This window comes from Diplotaxodon limnothrissa, linkage group LG16 (genome assembly GCF_057381915.1).
Source record: "Diplotaxodon limnothrissa isolate DT_005_m linkage group LG16, D_limnothrissa_male_GT1.1, whole genome shotgun sequence".
Classification (NCBI taxonomy): domain Eukaryota; kingdom Metazoa; phylum Chordata; class Actinopteri; order Cichliformes; family Cichlidae; genus Diplotaxodon; species Diplotaxodon limnothrissa.
This window is the reverse complement of record NC_140611.1, coordinates 10,302,209-10,323,764: the sequence shown is the minus strand read 5'-3', so window position 1 is coordinate 10,323,764 and position 21,556 is coordinate 10,302,209. Positions and strand designations below refer to the sequence as shown.

The window sequence follows — 21,556 nt, the reverse complement described above, 5'->3', positions numbered from 1 at the left end:
TGAATTACACGGGGTTGAAAAGAAGATACCCAAAGAACTTTACTGACTTTTTACTTGCAGGTAGACAGGTCTCAGGTGTTTTTAAATGAATATCTCACACCTGAAACCCCTCTTAGTCCTAAAGCACTAAGGTAAAGCCTGTTATTGATTAAGTGGTCGTTTTGTTTTCACAAGCTCTGACTTTCTTGTGACCAATTAGTGTGAATTTAAGGAGACAAATGGCAACGTGGAACAGGGTCACATTTTCCCTTCTAGTTCTTGACCGCAGCTGTGATTACAGACACGTTTGGCTCAGTCAGCGTAGTGCATGATGGACTCTACGTAGTTTCCAGGGAAGAGACCGGTGGTCGAGTTCATCACTCCTTCAAACCACCCGTCCTCGTTCTTCTTGATGACGTATATGATCGCTCCTTCTTGGAACGACAGCTCGTCCTCCTTGTCGGCCATGTAGTCGTAGATGGCCACCACTGGAGGGCGACAAACACACCAATATATGATTACTAAACAGCAGAAGGTTCAGTCATTTCACCAGAAGCAGTGCAGTAAATGTAATTGCATGCATTTCAGTTTTTACGCACAAATGGAAACTAAAAAACTGCTCACCCCTGTGATTAATGCAACAACTAATCCAATAATATCCAAAGCAATTAATGAGTATAAAAGACATCAATACCTGACTTAAGATTTTTGGGGGACTTTGGGAATTAGGTTTTCCGGGTAGACAACCTTAAATCCAAGTTGTGTTATTCTACCCAGAGACACAGTTTAAGGCTACATATATGAGCAACTAATTCAAGGAACACTGATGGAGTGATCTAACACAACCTCATAAACAATGCAAACTGCAAGTACTTTGTTGCCTCTGTGTATTTCTGTGGTGTACCTTTCTCTAAGTAGTTCCTGGGGGCCCACGGTGGGTCTTCTTCAGCATACGGGTCGTTATACTCCACTACTGCTGAGTCCTCCTCTTCATGCCCATCCTCAGCTGGCTGAGGAGTGGGCAGGGCCTCCTCGTGCGCTACTTGGTTCTCAGTGGCAGGCTGCGAGGGAGGGGGGGCGTCTGAAACTGGAGGTTGGGGATACTTTATACAAGCTGAACTGAATCTGGGCTTAAAAGCTGATGATGTCATCCGTTTTGACACACAGATGTTCAAGAGAAAAATGATGTGCAGAAACATTTCTCTGATAAATTACTGAAAAAGAATCCAGATTAATACTCACTGGACTCCTGAACTCGAGCTACAAACCCCATCAGAGGAAGCTGAGGGGTGAACTGGAGCAGGGAGGGGGGCGGGGGAGAGGCTGCAAGCACAAAAGACAAAACTTTTACCAAACTTTCTCAATGTGGGAGTGGAGTGACTGGTGGCTGCTTTTATACTGCATACCTGGGCTCTGGTTGTAGTAGGGACCGCCATTGACCTGATTCTGGGTTGTAATTGGCTGACCAGTCACCGATGGGGGGCGGCGGTAAGGCAGTGACCCCCCCACCTGTGGGGTTTGCTGTCGAGGCTGAGGCCGGTTCATACTGTAGAACTGAGGGACGATAGGGCCTGACCAGCAAAGAGGGGCAACGTTATAAACTCATATTTTCTTAATACACTGCGTATCAATCAATCAGTGATTCAATTCCATTTTAATTTTCTGTGTTAAACATGAAGGAAAGAGTTAAAGATTAGCTCCCCGGGGTGGGGATAAAATCCACAGAAACAGAGAGAAAAAAGGAGGACTTGGTGATGTTTGGAGAGCAGAGGTGTCCCTGAAAACTCACCTTCAGTGGGTGATGAAGAAGAGGAGGAGGAGGAAAGTGGAGGGGGAGGGGCAGGGGGAAGCAGCTCCGATTGGACTTCGGATGTGCTTGTGGAAGATTTAGAGGGGGGGGAGGTGCCGGCGTTTGGCGCATTCGCTTGAGAGTTTGCTTGGGAAGGTGAGTTGGCATGTTGAGAAGGTGAGCTCGGCGGCAGAGGTGCGTTGGGTTGTGTTAAGGTTGTGGTGGAGGAGGAGGAGGAGAAAGAGGAAGGAGTTGGGGACGGGGAAGGGGAAGAGTTAGGGGCGGTAGAGGATGAGCTAGCAGGTCCGGCAGTCGGGGAAACTTCAGGCAGAAGAAAAGGAAGGATGGAAAGGAGGAAGGAGTTAGGAAATAAGGTTATAGGAGGGAGTGAGTGACAAAGCACAAACAGCAGGGGGAGCTGAATTTCAAGCACAGAAATTACACACAAAAATTAAGCTGTTTATATAGTTTATAACTTTAGAAGGACTTTAAAATATAAAATCTTAATAGTACAAAGAGTCCAGTTAGAATTGGAGGAATGGTGGGCAGGTGTGTAGCACAGACGTGTATATTTCTGTGTGTTACCCGGGAATGTGGAGGGTGGGGAGGGTGTGGGCACAGCAATGGGAATGCCCACGCTGCCGCTGCCGCTGTTCTCTCTACTGCTGCTCCGACTGCTGCTGCTGGGATGGCTGCCTCCACTGCTACCACTGCACACACACACACACACACACACACACACACAGAGTGGGGGAAGTCAGGGTCCTGCATAGGGATGTGTTCCACCTTGGATTCAGTTAGAAATGGGTAAAATACCAGAATCACTGAGCTGCAAGGCCAAGTAATCTCCTATCAAACCTTTATTTCATGACTCCTCTGATAAAAGCATTCAAGCTGAAAAAGCATTGAAATGAATGTCAAATGTCCCACCTCACCACCAGTACTACAGCAGGTTCTGTGACCAATAGGATAAGATTATCTATGGCACGCATGGAAACAAAACAGCAATTTCTCAAACAGGTCATAAAGCTCTTTGACTTGGCTCATGAAAGTCATAACCCCCCCACTAATTTTGGCTACACTTAAAGACGACCTATAAGGAGAGACTATAGCAAATGTACACCAAGTATGTCTTTAAACATTTATTGGTGTAAACTGTGTGATAGGACATTGCTCTCTCTGTGTGGAAAGCCCTACAAACATTCAGGTTTCGGTTTAAGGACTCCCTTTTAACAGGAAGAAAGCTCTGTCCGAACCAGGCCCAGGGAGGGGCAGCCAAGTGACAAGTCGGGGGGTGAGGGCAAAGAGAAGAGAGTGAGACAGGTCACAATTAAAATGACCAAAAGTCGTATTACCAGGATGCTTCAACAATGAAACAAAACAGTTTCAACTTTGAAATGAAATCAGCTTTTGATGAGAGAATAAATTGACACTACACAGATAAAAAGGAGTTGAGCTGTCTCCTGCACGATGGCAGCTGGGCACACATGGCCTGCAGCAAGCCTACATTTGGCTCAGCAGTGAATGCAGGAAACACATCGTCTAGATGAGTGATTTCCAAAGTCTGGCCTGTGATACGGTCACAAATGAGCCAGAAAGGAATAAAGGACAGAAATCATATTTACGTTATTTATTTTTAGTCATTTTTCAATTACCATTTTTTACATAGTTTTTTTGGTCTCTGTTCAGTTCCAAATCAGTTGTTGTGGGGCCAAAGCGTTACCTTAAATCTCAATAATTTACACTAAGCAGCTGCTTTTATTACCTTTAATTTTCCAGCCATTATAAATGCAAATAGCTAATATCAGCCCGCCAATAATAAAGGTCCAATATAGTTTCATATTCATATTATTTTTTCTACTTTATTCTTTCTTGCTTCCAGCCTTCGCCCTCTTACACTACGCCGTCTGGCCTGGCAAGTCATTTACAACACGAACGCTAATAAAGCAGCAAACAGGAGTCACATGGCATCAGCCTCTAACTGGATGTTTTGTACACGCTCGTCTTTGCTAATAAGAATTAATGAACTGAAACAAAAGATTTGATATGAGCTGATTTCTCAGCCTCACAACCTGGAACTGGATTTAATGAGCAGCAAGGCTGTTGAGTAATTCTGCTGTGAGGAACTTATTTTTTTGCTTTATAACATTGTTAATATCATGTTTACAAATAAAAAAGACCTCTGAACTTGGAGACCAAGAAAACTTGATGTGTAGTATTTCACCGTTTTCCAAAATTACACAATCAACAAAAAAAACAGCTCTATTTTTACACTCCAGAAAATGTAAACAATTTAAAAAAAAAAGTGGATATGAAACGCTGACTGACTGCTTACTCAGTCATGATTTTTCAAAAGGCACAAAGAGAGCAACAGATAAAAGCAAACAAATATTAAAGGCAAAGGCAGCAGGGGCAGAGGATGGCTCGCTGATGAAGATGAAAAGAAAAGTGCAAAGACAAGAAACAGCAGAGCAAACAGCAGCAGAATGAGAGAGAGCTAACATCATCACAGGAGCAATGAAACCATAAACACAGCACATGCAATCTGATCAGTTTTAGAGTGACTGAGTTGAAGGTGGTGACTGGATGGGAAGGACTTGAGAATAGTTTGAGGCAGAGCTGTGATTGGACAAAACAGGGCTCTAAATAATCTATACTTTTGTTTATTCATTTTTAAAATGCTACATCAGCGCTGCACAATTACTGCAAAGGGTGCCTTTTAGAGCAACCACAGACAGCATAACAAGAACGTAAATTCTGGGTCTAAAAAAGTGAACCTGCATTCTTTTTACAGAGGGAAACTCTTGTGTTTGCAGAAAGCATACTGGTTGTACAGAAATCTACAAGAAAACCACCATACATCTCTATTGCTCTGTGGCTCAATGACTAGTTCATGATGAAACTCTTTTTGTAACATTTATGACTTTTCCAAGTGTCAGAAAAGAGGATTATGTTCATTGGCTACGCACCTGTCAATCACGTTATTGGAAAGTGAGAGTCTGGTCCAGCCCTTAACTGGTCATACTTTTTTATCACATATGAAGAGTATGAAGAGTATAAAACACACAGATGGCTAAAATGCTACCAGGAGCCTGAAAGGTGGTGACATGGTGGCTACGTCCATCTTTTATGCTGTCTGTGAGATTAACATGTAAACACTGTCAAAGACTTAAACATTTATTTGCGAATGCAAAATTCAAAGCTCTGCTTTCAAAGTATTTGCCTCTCTCTCCCATCCAGGACACCAACAGCTACATAAACTGCAGAGGAGACAAAAGAAAACTACAAGCTGAAAATGAATGAAAGAATAAAATCAGTTAGTTGATGCTGTGAGGGTGTAAACAGAAAGTTAGTTCTGTGAGTCCTCTGTGTTCTCTCAGCAGTAACACTAACACGTATGATTAGGTTAATAAAATAACTACATAAAATCCTTTTAGCAATGAACAGTGTATTTGAAATGAACCATAACAAGCATGTACTCCCTGAGCGTGATTGCTGAGCAAATCCACAGAGGAAACACTGGACAGCAGCAGAGAAGCCAGAGCAGGTGAACGATTACAGAGGCCTAGAGGAACGTGACCACTTTTGTACAAGACTGTATTTCTGCAGTGCCGCATGAAATATGCATTTGTTTGTCAGTATCTGGAGCGACGTTTTATAGCAGATTTCATTAGATGTTCAGATTTAAGCTTCTAACGTTGATCAAGACTTTTTAAAGGCCAATTCTTTGATTTTGTGGCTGTACGGCTATAGCTGTAGTGTGATATTGAAATCTTTCTCCCTGTATTTTATTTTGTTGATGAAGTTAAAAGCTGGGAATGTTTTCTGCAGGATACATTTTGTCTTGAACTGAAAAATGACTCTCCAGGTGTTCTGAAATATGTTTAGTCACCGTGCAAGCCAATTAGATCAGCTGTAAATGACCAAGAATGGAAGCATGAACTAAAACACACTGCGTGAGGATGAGAGAGAAAACAATCTCTCCTTTAGCTTTTTAAGCAGGCTGAAATGAAAAATATGTCTAAACAAAAAAACAACAACAAAAAACCCAGCAGTGATTTTAAAGTTTTTCAAAGTTTTATCAGAGATGCAAAAGAATTTCAGCAGGGAAAAGGAAAAGCTCTGAATCCCATTCTGGCAGGCCACGTTTACCCACTGACCCGGCTACCTGTATGTTCGGGGTCGATGGTTGAGGGTAGCGGTGCGGGCCGGACTTGGAAGCTGTCCCCCTGCCATATTGTTTCTGGTAGGGCTGGAGACATAATCATTGGGTACAACAGGGGGGCGCACAGGCTCCAGTGTCCTGTAGGGGGAGTTCTTCCTGTACATGCAAAACGTAAGGGTGAAGACAGGGTTAATGGGGAGACAAACTTGATTCTGGCGACAAAGGATCGCTCCTGAAAGTAACATTAAATAGCCACAAGCACACTTAAAGCATCAGTATTGATATGCAAGTACACCTTAATTCTGCAAGTGAGCTAGCTATAGCCTCCTTCCTGCTGTGGAACAAAAAGAATAAAATCGGTAAAGGTCATGTTCAAAGGCCAGTGTGTATTTTTAGAGAAATAAAATTCCTCCCACGTCACAGAGCTGTATGTAGAGAATAAGGACGAGTGAACGCCAACAGAGGAAAACAAAAAACTGACCAAAATCAGAGTGAAGCAATGGATCAGCACAATAAATGTCACCTACTGCATACACATAACACAAAGCAGGCACAGTGTCCACCTGGTTAACTCCTCCTCACGAATAATTACACAGTTACATCCAATATTTCAACAACCTATGAGTCATGTAATGCACCAGCAGTTATCACTGTAAGCAAAGAAAAAGACTGCATGATTTCCAAGCAGATTTACAGCCATTTATTTGGACTTTCTATTGGGGTTTCCCATTTATCCCATCTATTCTGTCTGCAAAGGATTCTGTTATTTCACCAAGTTTAAAGCGCGCAGTGTTAATCCAATCCGATTAACACTGGTGCTAAAGAAAGAACAGTCAAACTTAGACGGTGAAAACTCTCTGAATCGTCTGGGTTGTTATTTATGTGAGTGTGAGTCGTCAGAAGGCCTGTTGATTACAGCATTACGCCAGCTCACTGCTGTGATTTGTTCCTCGTCTCTCCACGCACGTTTGTGTTAGAGTGTGTGTGTGTTAGAGTGTGTGTGTGTACAGACATTTGGCTTGTGCACCAAAGCTCCAGTCAACTCAAAGTTCCAGCCAAGTGCTGAGCTGCTTCTGCTCCCTCATCCTTAGGGAATGCAAACACTTTCTCATCTTATTTGTTGTCATACTGCACCAAATGTCAGACTTGTGGACGTTAGGTTTAAAAAGTAGAATTATTTAAATAACAGAGAACTAGACAACTACCTATTCCTAACTTCTGTGTTGCTTATGAAATGAGACTGCAGTAGCGCAACATTGTAAGACTGTGTTGCATTACGGGTTGTTTGCAGTCTTGTGATAATCTTTGGCTAGTCAGGGCTCTTTCAGCAGGGAAAAAAATCCTGCTGTGCTGTTCAACATGGTACAACAGGTGGCTGATCAGCAGGTTACAGGAAATAGGAAGCAACGCAGCAGACAACACAGACTGAATGAGGCCACCTATCAGCCTACCTGCTGCACACAGACAATCAAAGTATTGCAATAAATATTGTAATAAGGTAATGCAGCAGCACGTAAGTTAGCTCCTCTAACCGGAGTCACTGACCTGGAGCTCTTAGGTTTGTTATTGCTGTTGGTGCCTTTTGGAGCATTTTCATGGAATTTACCCACCATTATCACTTAGTAACTGATGTGGACATTCCAAGAAGCTTGTGGTTCTCTTTTGGTGAATTCGATTTTACATGGCTGTAGCTTCCAAAAGTGAAGCCAGTAAATACATAAATACAAACCTGCATCCCTTTTTTTGGCCACCAGCGGATGATACCTGTGGTTAGAAAAAGGCTAATGGTCCTATAGAAGTCCGTGGAGAAATCAACCAAAAGAGGTTTAGAAAGTAGGATTATCCAGGAAATACTTATTGGTTAGCAACATGTGACTGACAACTCGTTAGCCAGTTAGTGTGTGGTTTCCTGTTAACATCCACACCTTGGTTGTCAAGTATCACAATACCAAGAGGGTGACGTCAGGTTAAGATGCTCATGTGAATCTCATAGTTGCTACAGCCGTCTTTTATACTGTCTCTGGCTGTATTCACAATGCTGCCTAGCGTTAGCTACTAATTAGCTAGTAAGCACTCCATCCTTTTAATCCAAATACAAGAACTTCTGGCTCAGAAGTACCAGCATGGTGGAAGGTCCAAACTCTTACGCTAAAGCCTCAAAATGTTGGGTCAAAATCGACAGCCAACATAACAGTGGTTACATCCATCTTTTATATTGTCTATGGTATATAGACTTATGTGTATTGTGCTAGCTAATTCAGCACACCTAAGCAGCATGGAAAGTGATAGGAAGACAGCATCTGCGGACTGTTCAAGACCCAATATTTACTCAAGAAAGCTGGACCCAGAGAAAGTAAGACAACGGGAATAAATAAGGAATAAGGAATGAGAAAGTTAAAAAAAAAAGAGAGGAAGGAGTGAAATCGAGATGAAGATAAGGAGATAAGGAGAGAGAAAGAATGAGGGCTACAGCTGGGTGACCTAGATGTTTGAGGGGAGAGAACACAACAAGCTTTCACAACGCATGACGTTATTCCTCTGAGCACTGCATTTTACCGTGTGTGTGTGTGTGTGTGTGTGTGTGTGTGTGTGTGTGTGTGTGTGTGTGTGTGTGTCATTCCCTTCTGCCGGGTCAAATCTGTAATAAGCTTGCAGCAGGACGCTCCATCCTTCCACAAGACACAAACACACACAATCTGCAGCAGTTTCACACATGCACACGACTTATCTCAAAATCAGTTCAGAAAACAACACATCTGTGAGAGCAGATTTATCTTATCAGTCCATTTATATTGAAATTGGGATGCTGTGTAAAAACCACAAATAATCAGAAAGCAGCAATCTGCAAATTTCAAACCAATATTTTATTCACAACGGAGCATATGAAGGAGATTTTACCATTTCATGAAAAATATGGAATCACTAAATATGTCTCCAAACATTGGGGTGGGGGTGAGGGGGCATTAAAGGTATCATTTACTTTTCCAAGTTAGTGGCATTAGAAGGAAAAACAGGAGGAATATTTTTCAACTAATTAGGTTAATTGGCAACAGGTCAATAATATACTTGGGAATAAAAGACGGGCAGAGGTTAGTATTTCGAAATAATCTTCTTCAATGTAAAATTACAAAGACTTGAGTATTTCATCATTTACAGCAGCGGTCCCCAACCCCCGGGCCTCGGACCGGTACCGGTCCGTGAGTCGTTTGGTACCGGGCCGCGAGAGTTGAGGCTCAGGTGTGAAATGTATAGTTTTCAGGGTTTTTATCGGTTCTCAGTGTTATTTTGTTATCGTTTTTATCGTTAACTCTGTCTTCCTGGGTCTTTTCACGTGTGTTATGAATAAATCTTTTTTCAGACAAGAATGGGACAACAGCTGGTCTCCTCAGTTCCCAGATGTTTACAGACTGTTGAGGTTGCTACACAATGAAAACAAGTAAACATGGTCCCGTCCCAACTTTTTTCCAAAATGAGCTAAAAAGGCCCAGCAGCGTCTCCACTTTCTGAGAGTGCTCAGGAGGAACAACCTGGAGGAGAGGCTGCTGGTGACATTTTACAGAGCCACCATAGAGAGCATCCTAACGTACGGCATAACAACATGGTATGCAGGGTGCTCAGCTGCGAACAGGAAAGTACTGCAGAGGGTCATCAACACAGCCCAGAAGATCACTGGCTGCTCTCTGCCCAGCCTGGAGGTCACTGCAAACTCTCGGTACCTCAGCAGAGCTGGCAATATCATCAAGGACCACTCTCACCCCAGCAACCAACTGTTTGAACTATTACCGTCAGGCCGACGGTACAGGTCACATAAAACCAGGACAAACAGATTCAGGGATAGCTTCTTTCCCAGAGCTATCACCGTAGTAAATAAGCACAAAAACAATTGAACCTATTCCATACCGTCACTGTCATTATATTATGCTGCTATTCATACTGTCATTATATTAATGCTGCTATCCTGTATATATTGTACATACTATTGTTTGAGTACTTACGATTGTTTTTTTGTACTTTTTATATTTTACATTTATATTTATTATTGAAACTTGCACCAAGGGAGTGGCACTCCAATTTCGTTGTACTCTGTACAATGACAATAAAGGCTATTCTATTCTAATATTTTTCATGAAATAGAAAATGGTCACAGTTTAAACATCTGCTATGTTTTATATGTTCTACTGAGAAAAAAAATGGGGTTATGAGATTTGCAAATAAATGCATTCTGTTTTTGTTTACATTTTACGCAGCGTCACAACTTTTCCAAAATTGGATTTTATCCCATGGAGGCCATACTACTCACACATTTAAGAAAAAAAATTGAGACAAATACTCAAGTTCCAATAAATACACAGAACATTCACTTATATTAAACCATGGAAGCACAAAGGATAAGACAAGGTGAATACTAGTAAGGGAAAGAAGATACACATGTGGGAGTGTTGGTGCTAGGCTGTGTACATACCCCAAGATGCCCTTGCCTGCCCTTGGAGGGCTGGGCGGTTTTTGTGTGGGAGGGTTGGACCGAGACAGACCCGCTCCAAGTTTCATGTTCGGCTGACCATTCACCTGTGAGAACAAACCGTGTTAATGCTCAGCGCTCAGCTCAGGCCTTTCACAGAGCCAACATATCAGTAGCTAGCCAAAACAACATCACCCCTGTGTAGCTCACCCCATTCTGCTGAAACAGCTTTAAAACATCAGGTCCTAGAGTCCACCTCTACCGTGTCCTATGATACTGGGTAGAATGATTTATAAGTCCTTTAAGACCTTCAGGACTCATTCGAACATGTTCCAACACTAGCTGTCACTTCACGGTTGGACAGCAGGCAGGCTGTGCATTAAATAATACATTTATGATTCTAGCATATTTTGCTGCTTGGTTTGTTGACCACTGCAGTAATAGCACAGTAGTCACTTTCTTAGATCATTACTGCATTTATTGCTTTTCTAACGGCATTTTCCACATTACACAATTTCCTTCATTTATCACACACACTTCCAATCTGTGTAGGTGTTTTGTGCATCCTTACCTTGAACCTCAGCAACCACTTAATATGCCAATGACAGCAAATAGAAGAGAAAAGAAGAGACAGGGTAGTCTAAAGGTTAGTTACAGTGCAACAGTGCCATGCGAATACCAGCAGCCATTAGAGACAAAGGGCAGAAATACAGATGAAGAAGAGCTGGTGGACAGAAAAGTGAGGAGGAGGAGTGCAGTTAAAGAAATAATGGTGAAAGCACAATGCCTAGATAATTATTGCTACTTATCCTAAATAAAAACTATTTATTTACAAGTGCACACTCTACATGCTTAGAGAAAAACCGCGGCTCACTCAGTTATACACATAAACATGCAATTTCTATCCAATTCTTTTTAAAGAGATTTTTAAAAATGGATTTCTTATTAATAGATATGCAAACCTGGTACAGAGATATTCATTCAAGAGTTTACTAATGCTTGCAATACATAAAAAAAGAAGAGTAAAATAGAAAAGGTGGTACATGCACATGCTTGAGTGCATGGATGAGAATCTGTGTAATCATTTATAAACACTTGAATATGCGAGTTCATATAAACGGATGTTATTATATTCCCTCCTCATTACTCTGCCTACCTTGACTCCATGGCCAATGTCATCCAGGACGCTGTAGTCGATGGGCTTCCTGATGTAGCGCACTGGCCTCTCTAGATTGGCTGGAGCTACAATTTTATGAGCGCGAGACGTGTTTTTATTGGTGGTCAGGATGCCGATCTCCCGCCTCGCTACCTTCTCCTTGTGAATGTCAACGGTCTGGAAGAAGAAAAATGAAGGACGAGCAAATTAAGAAAAAAAAAACAAAAAAAAAAACAAATCACAAAAAATAGCACTCATTTTAATGTGTCAGTGCTCCAAACTGAAAAGTGGAATATAAATGAATTGCTCCGGTGTGGACGCAGCTTAAGCTAGTAGCACCAACATAAATGCAATACCAGTGAGTTTAGCTGAGGTTGATGAGAAGGAAAGGTTAGAAGAAACTTTTTAAAATAGCTCTATAAATTATTATTATCACTTTGACCTTCAGATAATTCTATTGACCTTGAAGGAGAGGTCAGAGGTCAAATGTGACATATTTTAAATCTTTTATATGACACTTTCTATATGTTGACAACATACAAGACACTTGTAAGACTTCTAAGTTCTAAGGCTTTTTGTCCATTTTTGACCAATAAACCTTAAGCTGACCTTCAAAACCTTGGTGGATATGAGAAAAACTTTAATACAATATTGTGGCTCAAGAGTTGGGAGTTCGCCTTGTAATTGGAAGGTTGCTGGTTCGAGCCCCGGCTTGGACAGTCTCGGTCGTTGTGTCCTTGGGCAAGACACTTCACCCGTTGCCTACTGGTGGTGGTCAGAGGGCCCGGTGGCGCCAGTGTCCGGCAGCCTCGCCTCTGTCAGTGCGCCCCAGGGTGGCTGTGGCTACAATGTAGCTGCCATCACCAGTGTGTGACTGTGTGTGTGAATGGGTGGATGACAGGATGTGTAAAGCACTTTGGGGTCCTTAGGGACTAGTAAAGCGCTATATAAATACAGGCCATTTATTACAATGAGCGTACTCTACACACCTACAAAGTTCTATCAGTATTCATTCAAAGCTTTTCCAGCTATCATGTTTATAAAGGGAATAAAAAGCATGGATCCAGCGTTTTACCAAATACATAACCTCCTTGGCAGAGGTAACAATCACAATCAATCACGTTTAAATGGGAGCTTTGAAAAAAATAACTCAGGATTAAAACTTTGACATTAACATTTTTCTCTGCTAAATTAAGCTTCTTGTTTAATTAAGATGTTGATGCATGATGAGCGTCATTCTTAAGCAAGTGCAAACTTCATGTAGCATATTTCCCCTTGTTGAGTGAGGGACATACTCATTACATGTTTTAGTCTAGAACAGAAACCTGTACACTCCTGTGTGTATGAGAAGTGCACCACAGTGATGGTGTCCTGAATCGCTTTGGTCCTGGATGTTCCTTTCACTTCAAAATTATTACTGGAAACACTGATCATACGCTGCTCGCTCTAGTGCTCCATTAATCACAGCCTTCCAACAGCGTGCAGCGCGTGTCTTTACTTTAATCCCTCAGAAGGCTGCAATGTATTTCGCAAACAATAATTCTTATTGTTTTAAACAGCTGCTGCATGGCCACTGGGTCCCATGTGTGGTCCAAGTGAAGTTGAATTATATGAGCTGCATGCAGCCAGTAAGAGAAATAAACAGACACCGAGTTCACAGTGTCCTTGCAGATCAGCCCGAGCAGCTTCTGACCAAACAGTGAAGTTAATGCTCACATAATGGTCTTGGGCCTTCTTATCTCTCAGATCTGCTTTTACCATACGAACCCTCACGGACCCTGAGGTCCTCTGGTACTGGCCTTTTGATTGTCCCTAAAGTCAGGACACATACTCACGGAGAGGCAGCTTTTCAGTGGTATGGTCCTCGTCTGTGGAACAGCCTGCCGGAGGAGCTCAGGGCCGCAGAGAACGTACATGTTTTTAAGAACAGGCTCAAGACCCACCTTTTTAATTTAGCTTTTACTTAGCGTTTATTTATTTTTTATGCTTATTTATTCTATCCTGTCATTCTATTATTAATTTAGGATTTACCTAATATTTTTAGATTTTATTCTTATTCATTTTTTAATCTTCTTACTCTATTTATATTTATATTTATATTGTATCCTGTTCTTATTTATTTTATCATTTTACCCTGTATATATTGTATTGCGTCATATCTCCAGTGTCTCCTCGGAGGGCGCTCTCTGCACCGGGGCTGCTGGGTCTCTGGGGTCCTCTCAGCCTGGTTGGGGGGCTCCTTTGCCTCCCTCCTGCTGTGTGCCCAGCCCGGAGGCTGCGGTCTGTGACCGGCTCCCGGTGCAGACGGCTCTCTGTTATAATGTTTCCTCACTTGGCTCATGCGAGCCCAGCCCAATTTTTACTCTTTAAGTGTGCGCGTGTGTGTATGTGTGTGTGGGTGGGGGTGGGGGGATATATGTGTATTGAGAGTGTGGGGAGTGAGTTGGAGGGTGGGGTGGGCTGCTTTTAACTATGTAAAGCACTTTGTGCTACATTTTTTCTGTATGAAAAGTGCTTTATAAATAAAGATTGATTGATTGATTGATGACAGGTTTATGGCATCTCCTCTCTGACACATACACAGAAGAAACACTGCAGCGCCACAGCCGAGACAGAGAACCCAAGTGGTTAAAGGAAAGTGTTTTTCTAGATATGACAACAGCTTTCAAAACTTTGGCAGGTGGAGAGCCATGAAGAAACCTGTTAAAAGAAGTTGAAGAGAAGTGCTCCTGTGTACCACCTGGTTGTTTTAAGCACAGACTGTGCAATGGAATAAAGAACAAGCTAACACGAGAGCTGTCTGTGTGTAGATAAAATGATTGTTTAATTTTTAAACATGACGTTTTGAAACTTTGCTGCAGGCTGACAGCAGCTGCCTCCTCTCTCCAGAACAATGACACTTACAGCCTGGAGGGGGATACTTAAAGAGAGAAATGCCATTTATTCCACTACACTACTAAACTTATCCTAATTATTTTGCAGATTTAGACTCATAATACAAACTCAAATTGTCATGCTGCATGCGAAAACCAGGCTAAAGCCCAACATTCTTATTTTTTTAATTTGTTTTGGAAAAGGTGATAAATAACAATATGTGTTATTGCAATACTCAGCATATCGCAAAATGCTAAAAATCCCCACAATCGCATTGTGAGTGAAGTATTGTGTGTGTGGGGTGTTGGGTAAGTCCCACCTCTTGTCAAGAGGTTTGTTGGTTTATTTATTTGCAGTTATAGTCCAACGAGGTTAATCTACATTGTAGTGACAGCTTTGAGAGTCATCTGCACACTGTGAAGTTGAGATAATTGTTTGGCTCAGTCTGCATTTCTCGATGGCTTTTCCCAGGCTAAGTAGAAGTCTACTAATAAATTATGCTGTATTATGACAGATTACACTCTCCAGCAGTATATTATGTAGTAGCCAGTTTTTTCAAAGGTCAGTAAAAGTGTATTTGATTGTTTTAGAGCAGAGATGAGGAACTTCCACGCCAATAAAAACAGAGCATCCGGCCTGCGCTACGAGCACGCCGGGATATCTCTGCCTCACCTTCCACGACTCCTATCGGCCGCTGCAGCATGCAAATGCAAAATGGATTTTTTAAAGATCATCTCAGTGCAATTCCTCACCGCATGAAGCGTTCGCCTACACAACGGATGTGACTGTGTCTCACAGAACAGAAAGCGGCAATTATGACATGCGACCACAGCCTGGCCCGATATAACAGGGACAGAAGCATCTCATTATTTCTGCTTACAGAGCATTCCGATTATACTAATTATTCGGAGGTCCGACGAGGAGAATGGAGCCCCTGTACCACTGAAAACTACGATTATTCCTCAAAGCACAGAGTTGCTCTGTGAAGAGACTGTTGAGGATTTAAACACTCAGTGAATGAAAATAGCTCTTTTCTCAATAGAGTGCACTGAGCGACGTGTCAGCTCAGAGTTTTTCTAGGAACAGGAATAAGTTGGACACAGCTGCAGTGTGAGATGTGTGGGTGCAGAGTGTTGTGTAAGCCTGATCGGATCCCTGGCAGCACCACACACTTTCACTTCACTGTTGGGTGCAATCACACTTACAGGTGGTTTTATTCATCCAAGCAGCTGACAGAAACAAAATTAGAGCTCTGTGTTCTTTGTCCTCCAACAGTTAGGACATAGTGATTACTGTTCATTTACTATAGCATCCAATATTACTGTAAGTCATGTAAACAAGATTAAAAGAACCCCTGCAGGAGAAACAGGAACACTGGTATCACATTTTAGAGTCTTCGTGGATTTGACGGTGATCGTACACAGAATTACGTTTGCATAGAGTATTAACCTGGTTCGAAAACACCCCGTCTCCATGATTCCAACATTACCCATTAACATTTAAAGGTATAAGTGTTTTTCACTTCACAGACAGAGCCGAACAGTGCACAGTGGCCTTTTAACGCTTCTCTGAAAACAGCTCCCTGCTGCTGCTGAAAAAGATGTTCTTATGCCGATAGAGTGAAACAAACGCGGTTTGAAGTTGTAGTCAGACAGCCAAACCCTGAGCTGAAGCTCATTATAAAACTCAAAGCAAAGAGGAGCCGCACACTCTCTCTACAGAGACACCATAAACATTGTGTCTATGTTTTCATTGCATACACCATCATAAAAAATACTGATTTAAAGATTGTTTGATGCTTTAACCCTGAACCCTAAAAAAAACATTACCAATCAAAGCCTGTTTATCTTAGTATAGTGTGTACAGAAAAAAAAAGGGCTAGTTTCTCCACCATCGCCACTTTCTGCTAATAATTTGACCTCTTTTCACTATGTTACTGCTGAACATTCTGCATTTTTGCCTCCTATTTGTAAACACAAACTCCTCCTGGGCTGCTGAACATAAATGCATTCATACATGATTGCATGTTCTGTTCTTTCATTTAGGAGCCCTCTTGCGGGTGTGTATAATTTTGTGCATTGTGTGTACCAGTGTCTTTGTATATGGGCCTTCCTGCTCACAAACTTCATATTTTAGATCATGTTTACAGTTTGAAACCTTCAGCGTGCCTCTGGACGCCTGACTTGGATAACAAAGGCAGTGCGAGGAGGAATTTTCATTAAACGTCATCCCTCACACGTACAAAGCGGCTGTTTAATCCTCTAAGAAGAAATGAGAACATTCAAAGTTCAGCGGACCTGTGAAATGTGGTTGACGGAGCTCTCCATGCGGCGGAGTTGTGAGGCCTGGATGTCCAGCATCTGCAGCACATTGTTGGCCAGCGTGTTGATGAGGTAGGCGACGCTGGCCAGAGACTGTGTGGTGTAGCTCTTTGTTTCCTCCAGCGCCCGCTCCTTGTCTGCAGACTGCGGGGAGAGAGGAGACAGATTCAGGACAGGAGTCACAGAGTGCAACCATTTTACTCACAGACACAGACAGAAAAATGAAGCTTGGAAATGAGAAATATCACACGAACGTGGGGCTGATAAAGCGGATGAGGATTTTTCAGACTAGAAATGTTCTATTACATGCCTTGCTTGCCCAGTCATGCTCAGGTGGACCTCGTTTGGCTAACTCCCTACTTAGTATGAATTTATGACGTGAATAATTGTAGTTGATCTGTGAAGCCTAGTTTGCAGCAAATCAATGAAATACCACAAAAATAGTGAGAAATGTCAAAACTAGTCCTCACAGTAACAGACATACACATGAATAAAACCTTTATGATTTCTGCTGGAATGTCACAGTCAGCATTTTATCGAGAGAAGCTGGCAGAATGTGTGTGTGTTTGCATGACTGCACGTGTCAGCATGCATCAGCAACTACATGTGTGAGTTCACATGTGTACTGTATGTATAAAGAGAGTGTGTGCATGCTTGTAAATCTCTGTGAGGACCAACATGTGATTTATAACTTAGGATCGAGGACATATGTGGGAAGTGAGGTCATTTTGGCTGTTCCTCACTTTTAAAATACGCCCTCCAACTGATCGGGGGATTTATAATTTATGTTATATAAAGGTCAGTGTTGAGCTGAGGGGCAAGGGAATTATGGTCCCCACGACTACAGAAAGCCCAACATGTGTGTGTATAATTGCTGAAACACAATGTAGGTCAGTGCAAACTCATTCACGCCCGAGGTTGACAAGAAACACACTGACATCTATGTGTGCCTCTGTGTTACACACGTACTCTCACACACACACAAACTACACACTTATAGAGACTTGAAATACATTATCAATAGACAACACCAACGGAAACACACACAAAGAGTTTGTGTCATAGGTTTAGATGACCCAGAGCCCTACATTCAGTCGCAGAGTCTAAACCATTAAAACTTCTTCAGTGACATAATTAAAGAAAACACTGAGAAGTGGTGTCACGAATCTCAAAGCAAACCAGCAAGTGCTTCACCAAGTCAGAGACACAATGCTGCATTTGAAGTCGCTATTGTTACAGCGTAAAAACAAAAACCGCACGCCGACGTCATAATAAACTATGTGTGAGAGCAGAGCAAAAAGAAAAGAGAACAGCAGGTGTTACAGAGGCTCAAGCGGTGACCTCTGCCCTCAGCGAGCTGTGCAGCACTTTCCAGCTGTTTTAGGTGACGCCTGCTGTGACGGCTCAGCTCAGTGTTTTAACACTTCGAAGAGCACAGTGAGATTTTATTTTCATATTTTACATTCCAAATGGGTAGACAGAGAACTTGTAGCAAGTTCTATTTTTTCAACATTATATTTTTGTCACCGCGAGGGCTCGAATTCTCTGCCGTCTGCCTTATTAATGCTTCATGTGCTGATTCTAGGAATCTGGCAGTCTATTTGATTTATGAGACATAACATTTCTACATAAAGGTTGTGGACATCCCAGTGTAGTGTAATGGTGATCTTGTTTAGTGTTATCTGCTTAAATCAGGTCAGAATACACAGTGTAACAGTAACTGATTATCAGCAGTATGTCGAGGCTGCAGATGTCTGCACACTAAATTTATCACTGCTCCTCATTTCATCCATCACTCCATCCATGCATTTTCAATTGCTTATCCAGATCCAGATCCAGAGGCATTCCCAAGCCAGCTGTCCCCACTCCCATGCCCCCACACCTTGATAGGGAACAATGATATTTTAATTACTCTTAATTAAATTCCTAAAAATGTAATACAGTGATTTGTTTAAAAAAAAAAAAAAAAAAAAAAATCAATCAAAATTTATTTATATAGCACATTTTAAAGGCTGAAGTACACAAAAGTGCTTTCCAGTAAAATCATGATACAGATAAAAATCACAATATAAAATATAAATTACAGATATAAAATAATTACATAATCGAAATGCAAAGCCAGATGTAAATTACCCTAATTAGCCTTGAATGCCAGGTTAAACAAGTACGTTTTTAGACGTGATTTAAAATATTGAATAGAATCTGATGCGCGAATATGAAGAGGAAGAATATTCCATAACCTGGGTGCGGCAAAGGCAAAGGCACGGCCTCCTCTGGTCTTCAGCAGAGACCTAGGTTGCACTAAGAGCAGTTGGCCCGATGATCTTAGTGCTCTCTTAGGGCTATACAGACAGAGGAGATCAGCTAGGTAGTCAGGTGCCATATTATTTAGGATTTTATAAGTAAACAATAAAATTTTAAAATCAATTCACTATTTAATAGGAAGCCAATGTAAGTTGGCCAGAACAGGGGTGATAGAATCGTACTTTCTAGTGCCTGTTAAGAGACGTGCTGCAGCATTTTGGACCAGCTGCAATCGCTGAAGGAGGGAAGATTGTAGGCCCAAGTAGAGAGAATTACAATAATCTAGTCTTGAAGTGATGAAAGCATGAATGAGTTTCTCCAGATCGTTGCGTGGTATATAAGGTTTAGCCTTAGAAATTAGGCGTAGTTGGTGGAAGCTGGTTTTTACCACAGTAGACACCTGTTTATCTAGTTTGAAGGAACTATCTATGAAAACTCCAAGATTCCTAGCAGCATCAGTGAGGTGGTTAGCAACAGGCCCGAGTGTACCAGTCAGTTGCCCCAGAGGCATATTTCTATCAAAAACAATCATTTCTGTCTTCTTTTCATTTAAAGTAAGAGAGTTACGTGATAACCAGTCTTTGACATCCCTCAGACAATCAAACAGAAGCTGTAGTGAAGATGAAACATCCCCAGTCAAGTGGAGGTAGATTTGAATATCATCAGCATAGCAGTGAAAAGAGACATTATGTTTTTCAAAAATGGAGCCCAAGGGCAACATGTACAGAGAAAACAACACAGGACCCAGTACCGAGCCCTGGGGCACACCACAGCAACAAAGGGCAGAAGAAGAGGAATATTTTCCCATCATGACAGAGAACGACCTCTCAGAAAAATACGATTTAAACCATGAGAGAACATTTCCTTTAAGGCCTGCTACTTGTTCTAAGCTTGCCAAAAGAATATCATGGTCAACCGTGTCAAAGGCTGAAGTCAAATCTAATAGAACTAAGACCGCAGAGCGCCCGGAGTCAGCGATTAGAAGGAGGTCATTGAAGACTCTTAGTAGGGCAGTTTCGGTGCTGTGACGCGGTTTAAAATCCAGACTGGAATTTATCACTTATACCGTTTCTCTCTAAATGGGTCTGTAGTTGCTGAAGCACTATTTTCTCTAAAATGTTTGACATGAAAGGGAGTTTAGAAATCTGCCTGTAATTTGCTAGAGTGTTATGATCAAGGCTGCTTTTCTTGATAACAGGTTGCACGACTGCATGTTTAAAGACAGTCGGAACACAGCCAGATAACAGTGATGAGTTAAAAATAAGATACAGGACCCGATTGTATTCAATCCATCCTTAATGATACGAGAAGGAATAATGTCATGCAGAGAATTTGAGCTTCTCAGGTTATTAATTATTTCATTTAAAGTCGAGAACGACACAGGTTCAAACTGTTGAAAAACCGTTGACCATTCGGAAACTGGGGCTTGATTTACTACCGGAGAATGTGGGGCCCTTAACACTGAGATCTTATCTATAAAATGATTTAGAAATTTTTCACAGAGGGTCAGGGAGGCATCCATCGAAACATCAGAGCAAGGATTAACCACTGAGTTAAAGATTTTAAACAGAAATAGTCACCACCTTTTTTTGACTGAAGCGGTTTTCAAACACGCACTGCAGCACTGACCTTTTCTAGCACTTATCTGAGAGCACAAATATTGGTTTCAGTCAGATGTGGTGTTAAACGGTTTTTCACCTGCCAGCTTGGGGCATGTCTGATGGCACCAATGTGGGAACTGTACAGACTACATCCAGAAGTGAGAATATGGGAGACAAAGGCTATGTTCACACTGCAGGTGAAAACGCATCAAATCCGACTTTTTTGACCCTATGCGACCCATATCTGATCATGGAATGACAGTGTGAACAGCTCAAATCCGATATTTTCAAATCCGACCTGGGTCACTTTCGTATGTGGTACTCAATCCGATACATATCTGATGTTTTTTTTTTTTTTTTTTTTTTTTTTTTTTTGCCCCTCCCTTCCTTCCCTCCCCATCTCCAGCTGCCTCCCTCTTCCCGCTCCACCACAACCACCCACACATGCAGGGCCTTGGAGTAGGGGTATGTCACCAGGGTGCAGAGGAGGCTACCCCCCCCCCCCCCCTCTGTCCCCTTCTGGCTGCCTCTGCCTCAATTTTATCCCACAACTTAGACATTCACATTACTCACACTCTCATTACACATACATATAGGATCTTGGGGGTGGGCACGATACACGGAGTCCAAAGTACCATCAGGGTGTACACCCCACCCCTGGCATCGTTGCCCACCTCTCAATTTTAAATACACGTAGACATTGAGGGCTAGCAGGAGGGACCATGCGCTTACCTGCTGCTCTCTGGCAGGTAGCTCCAAGCCCTCCTGGGTTTTAAATGCACCTTAGAACACACATGCATCAACATTACAATGAGCGGGTGGAGGGAGGTTTGGAGTCTTCTCTCACCCCCATTCTCTGCGACCTGCTGGAGCGGGGGGGCTAGGACTAGGAGGAGGAGTTGGCCGTC

At 42.1% G+C, this 21,556-nt stretch overlaps 1 protein-coding gene across 1 annotated transcript in view; it reads right to left on the bottom strand.

Moving 5' to 3' along the window:
• Positions 1-291: 291 nt before the first annotated feature.
• LOC146615766 (abl interactor 2-like) overlaps positions 292-21,556 on the bottom strand; it is a 33,652-nt gene continuing 12,387 nt past the window's right edge. The window contains exons 2-12 of the mRNA XM_085374614.1: positions 16,720-16,887; positions 11,549-11,725; positions 10,964-10,981; positions 10,396-10,499; positions 5,937-6,089; positions 2,354-2,478; positions 1,769-2,089; positions 1,386-1,550; positions 1,222-1,302; positions 884-1,066; positions 292-467 (exon numbers count right to left, since the gene is read on the bottom strand). Coding sequence (XP_085230740.1) covers positions 292-467; positions 884-1,066; positions 1,222-1,302; positions 1,386-1,550; positions 1,769-2,089; positions 2,354-2,478; positions 5,937-6,089; positions 10,396-10,499; positions 10,964-10,981; positions 11,549-11,725; positions 16,720-16,887 — 1,671 coding nt within the window. The remainder of the gene's footprint in view (positions 468-883; positions 1,067-1,221; positions 1,303-1,385; positions 1,551-1,768; positions 2,090-2,353; positions 2,479-5,936; positions 6,090-10,395; positions 10,500-10,963; positions 10,982-11,548; positions 11,726-16,719; positions 16,888-21,556) is intronic.